This window comes from Hordeum vulgare, chromosome 2H, assembly GCF_904849725.1.
Source record: "Hordeum vulgare subsp. vulgare chromosome 2H, MorexV3_pseudomolecules_assembly, whole genome shotgun sequence".
NCBI lineage: Eukaryota > Viridiplantae > Streptophyta > Magnoliopsida > Poales > Poaceae > Hordeum > Hordeum vulgare.
This window is the reverse complement of record NC_058519.1, coordinates 114,402,110-114,405,777: the sequence shown is the minus strand read 5'-3', so window position 1 is coordinate 114,405,777 and position 3,668 is coordinate 114,402,110. Positions and strand designations below refer to the sequence as shown.

Here is a 3,668-nt window from a genome sequence, read left to right as displayed (position 1 = left end):
AGTCCCTGTCGGACTTGGCTAGGCCGATATGTCCCAGTCGGCCTTGGCTAGGCCTAGCATCACTAGTAGAAAAGTGGGCTTTGGTCCACTTGACGAAATCTCATTAGTCTCGGTTCACTTACGAATCGTAACCCAAGGGGGCATCGGTCCCTGTTCGTGAGGCGAGGGCGCCGGCCGGGCCTCGTGGGCCATTGGTCCCGGTTCGTCTGGCCCATTTGGTCCCGGTTCCAAACACGAACCGGGACGAATGTGCCTCCTGGCCCACAACCATTGGTCCCAGTTTTAGGCTGGAACCGGGACCCTATGTTGAACTTTAGTCTCGTTTCCGTCCATAAACCGGGACCAATGCTTGACCTATATATACCCCCTGCCCGCGAGCAGAGCAGTGCACTGCTCTGTTTTTTTTTATCAGCCGTGGGAGAGCTTTGTGGTGCTCTAGCTCACCTCCTATGCACATGAGGTGTTTGATGAAATGCCCAAGCCACACTTAAGCTTTCTCCTCTCGAAGCTCCTTATCCAAGCTCCATTTTCCTCTAGTTTTGTGTAGCTTTGGCGGTTCGTCCGTGTCCTGCCCCCCTCCTCACCGCCGTCGATCGCCCGCGCCCATCTCGGCGTCGGCACCACCGTCGTTAGTCTCTTCTTCTTATCTTCTTTCTAAAAGAAAAAAGTTCTTACTTGTATGATTTAGATAAATACTTGTGTAATTTTCTTACTTCTATTATTGTTTGTTATTATATAGTGCGATGGTTTTGGTATCCGCCTTCGTCGGCCCTCGTCCCGTCTATGATTCGGATGTTGTATATATTATATTTTATAACTATTTGTTTTATTTAGTGTTTATGACAATTATGCCTACCAACGTGACATATGTTTTTTCTCTAGGAGGTATGTGAACCGGAAATTTGAACCGACATACAAATTCTTGCCGAGAAGTTAAATTTGGTTGAAAAAGAAAACAGTAACTTGAAAGAAAAATTACAAAGAGTTGTAGAGGAGAAGATGATATTGGAGTTGGATGTTGCTGATGTGCGTGACGATCACAAGATCAAGATGAATGCAACGCACTTGAAGCTTAGAAACATTAGAAAATATGACATTCATACTGAGGCTTGGTATCATTATGCCATTGGATCAATTTGTACCTTAGTTGTGGTTATGATCGAATTTGTTGTTGCATTTAAATTTAGTAGTTTCAATCTAATTAGATGCTCTAGAGAGCTATATGTTGTTCAATAATGAGAACTATGTAAGAACGTTATGTATTTATTTTGGTCACTGCTATACTTTGGCTTTAATGTGATGATGAATTTCTATTAATTTGGTCACTTCTCTATTCATGATACGTTGTAATGGTTTTTAATACACGCACCCATGTGGAAAAAATGAAATAAGTTCGAAAAAATGAAATGCCTTTTGTAACAGATGAGTTTTCGTATGTAACCCTCATACTTCGAAAGAGATTGTCCGATTTGTACACGAAGTGCATCCAGTTTTGAATCATGTCGAATCATGTGAAGAATAGATCCTGTTGAAATTTCTTGAATCATGTTGAATCATGTTGAATTATGTCGAATCATGTGAAGAATAGATCTTGATGGAATTTCTTGAATCATGTCGAATCATATCGAATCATGTGAAGAATAGATCTTGTTGGCATTTCTTGAATCTTGTCGAATCATGTGAACAATAGATCTTGTTGGCATTTCTTGAATCATGTTGAATCATGTGAAGAATAGATCTTGTTGGAATTTCTTGAATCATGTCGAATCATGTGAAGAATATATCTTGTTGGAATTTCTTGAATCATGTGGAATCATGTCGAATCATGTTAAGAATAGATCTTGTTGGCATTTCTTGAATCATGTCGAATCATGTGGAGCTTGGTGAAGAACCACCTATTCTTGCCGGTCTTGAACCTCTACTCGTGCTTGGCCTTGGCGGACTTGGCGGCGATCAGCTTCTTGTCCTTGGTGGTGAGGGAGTCGGGGGCGCCAGAGAACACCTCCTTCAGGTCAACATCGAGGGTGTAGCGGGTGGGCATGAGGTGGGTGAAGTTGACGAGCTTGAGGAAGACCTGGACGCGGGACTTCTTGGTCGTCTTCTTGGCCGAGTCCTTGTGGATCACCTTCTTCGGGTATTTGGCCAGGCCGACGACCAGGCAGTGCCCGTATGGGCGGTCGCGGGTACCCTCCTCAAACATGTACACGATCACTGCCTTCTTCCCGGCGTACCTGCCCTGCAACAGGATCACCGCCTTGCCCGACTTTAGGAACTTCACCATCTTCCTTCTCCTCTCCTCGCGCTGCGCCGCAGCCGATGGGTTTCGTGTTGGGGGAGGGGTTGGAGGTTGTGGGCAGGGGAAAGCCGACGGCGTGGTTGGGGAGGAGATTATATAGGGTTGGCGGCGCTAAGGTTTCACCGGATCATGTGAAGATAGATCTTTTTTTTGTGGTTCTTCAACAAACACCTCGGTCATGGCAGGCACAGGCCATTCGTGTCGGTTTGTGGCACCAACCGAGACCAAAGACATCCTTTCGTGTCGGTTGGTGGTACAAGTAGGGAAAAACTGAAATAAGTTCGAAAAATGAAATGCCTTTTGTAACAGATGAGTTTTCGTATGAAACCCTCATACTTCGAAAGAGATTGTCCGATTTGTACACGAAGTGCATCCAGTTCTTGCGGCAACCCTCTCAACTTTTTAGCACATTCTATGTGGGTGAAATGATGATACCATGCCAACTTTCAACCTATTAAGAGTTCATTTGTAGTGCTTTTCAATTTCTGGGTCATTTAGCTCCAAAAAATCAGTAAAAGCATGAAAAATACCAAATGAAGTTAGAAAGTGTTGAAAATTGATGATGTGGCCTTGAATGGTTCATTTTGAACACACAAAAAGTCTGGAGTTCAAATGAGTTCAAAAAAATGAAATGTCTTTTGTAACAGATGAGTTTCCCTACGAAACCCTCATACTTCAAAAGAGATCGTCTGATTTGTACACGAAGTGCATCCAGTTTTTGCGGCAACCCTCTCAACTTTTGAGCACATGCTATGTGGGTGAAATGATGATACCATGCCAACTTTCAACCTATTAAGAGTTCATTTGTAGTGATTTTCAACTTCTAGGTCACTTAGCTCCAAAAAATCAGTAAAAACATGAAAAATACCAAATGAAGTCAGAAAGTGTTGAAAATTGATTATGTGGCCTTGAATGGTTCATTTTGAACACACAAGAAGTCTGGAGTTCAAATGAGTTCGAAAAAATGAAGTGCCTTTTGTAACAAATGAGTTTTCTTATGAAACCCTCATACTTCGAAAGAGATTGTCCGATTTGTACACGAGGTGCATCCAGATTTTGCGGCAACCCTCTCAACTTTTTAGCACATGCTATGTGGGTGAAATGATGATACCATGCCATCTTTCAACCTATTAAGAGTTCATTTGTAGTGCTTTTCAATTTCTCTGTCATTTATCTCCAAAAAATCAGTAAAGGCATGAAAAATACCAAATGTAGTCAGGAAGTGTTGAAAATTGATGACGTCGCTATGAATGGTTCATGAAGACTTTGTTTTTATTGTGGATCTATATGAGATGTTATGTTTCATCTGTCGAATCATGTGAAGAATAGATCTTGTTGGAATTTCTTGAATCATGTCGAATCATGTGGAATC

General features: G+C 42.3%; 1 protein-coding gene across 1 annotated transcript; it reads right to left on the bottom strand.

Moving 5' to 3' along the window:
* Window positions 1–1,918: 1,918 nt before the first annotated feature.
* LOC123429739 (60S ribosomal protein L27-3-like) lies at window positions 1,919–2,281 on the bottom strand. Its single transcript, XM_045113741.1, has one exon. The coding sequence runs from the start codon at window positions 2,279–2,281 to the stop codon at window positions 1,919–1,921; it is 363 nt and encodes a 120-aa protein (XP_044969676.1).
* Between the last annotated feature and the right edge of the window lie 1,387 nt (window positions 2,282–3,668).

Coding starts and splice junctions, on each gene's coding strand:
- LOC123429739 (XM_045113741.1), bottom strand. CDS start 2,281: ATGGTGAAGTTCCTAAAGTCGGGCAAGGCGGTGATCCTGTTGCAGGGC.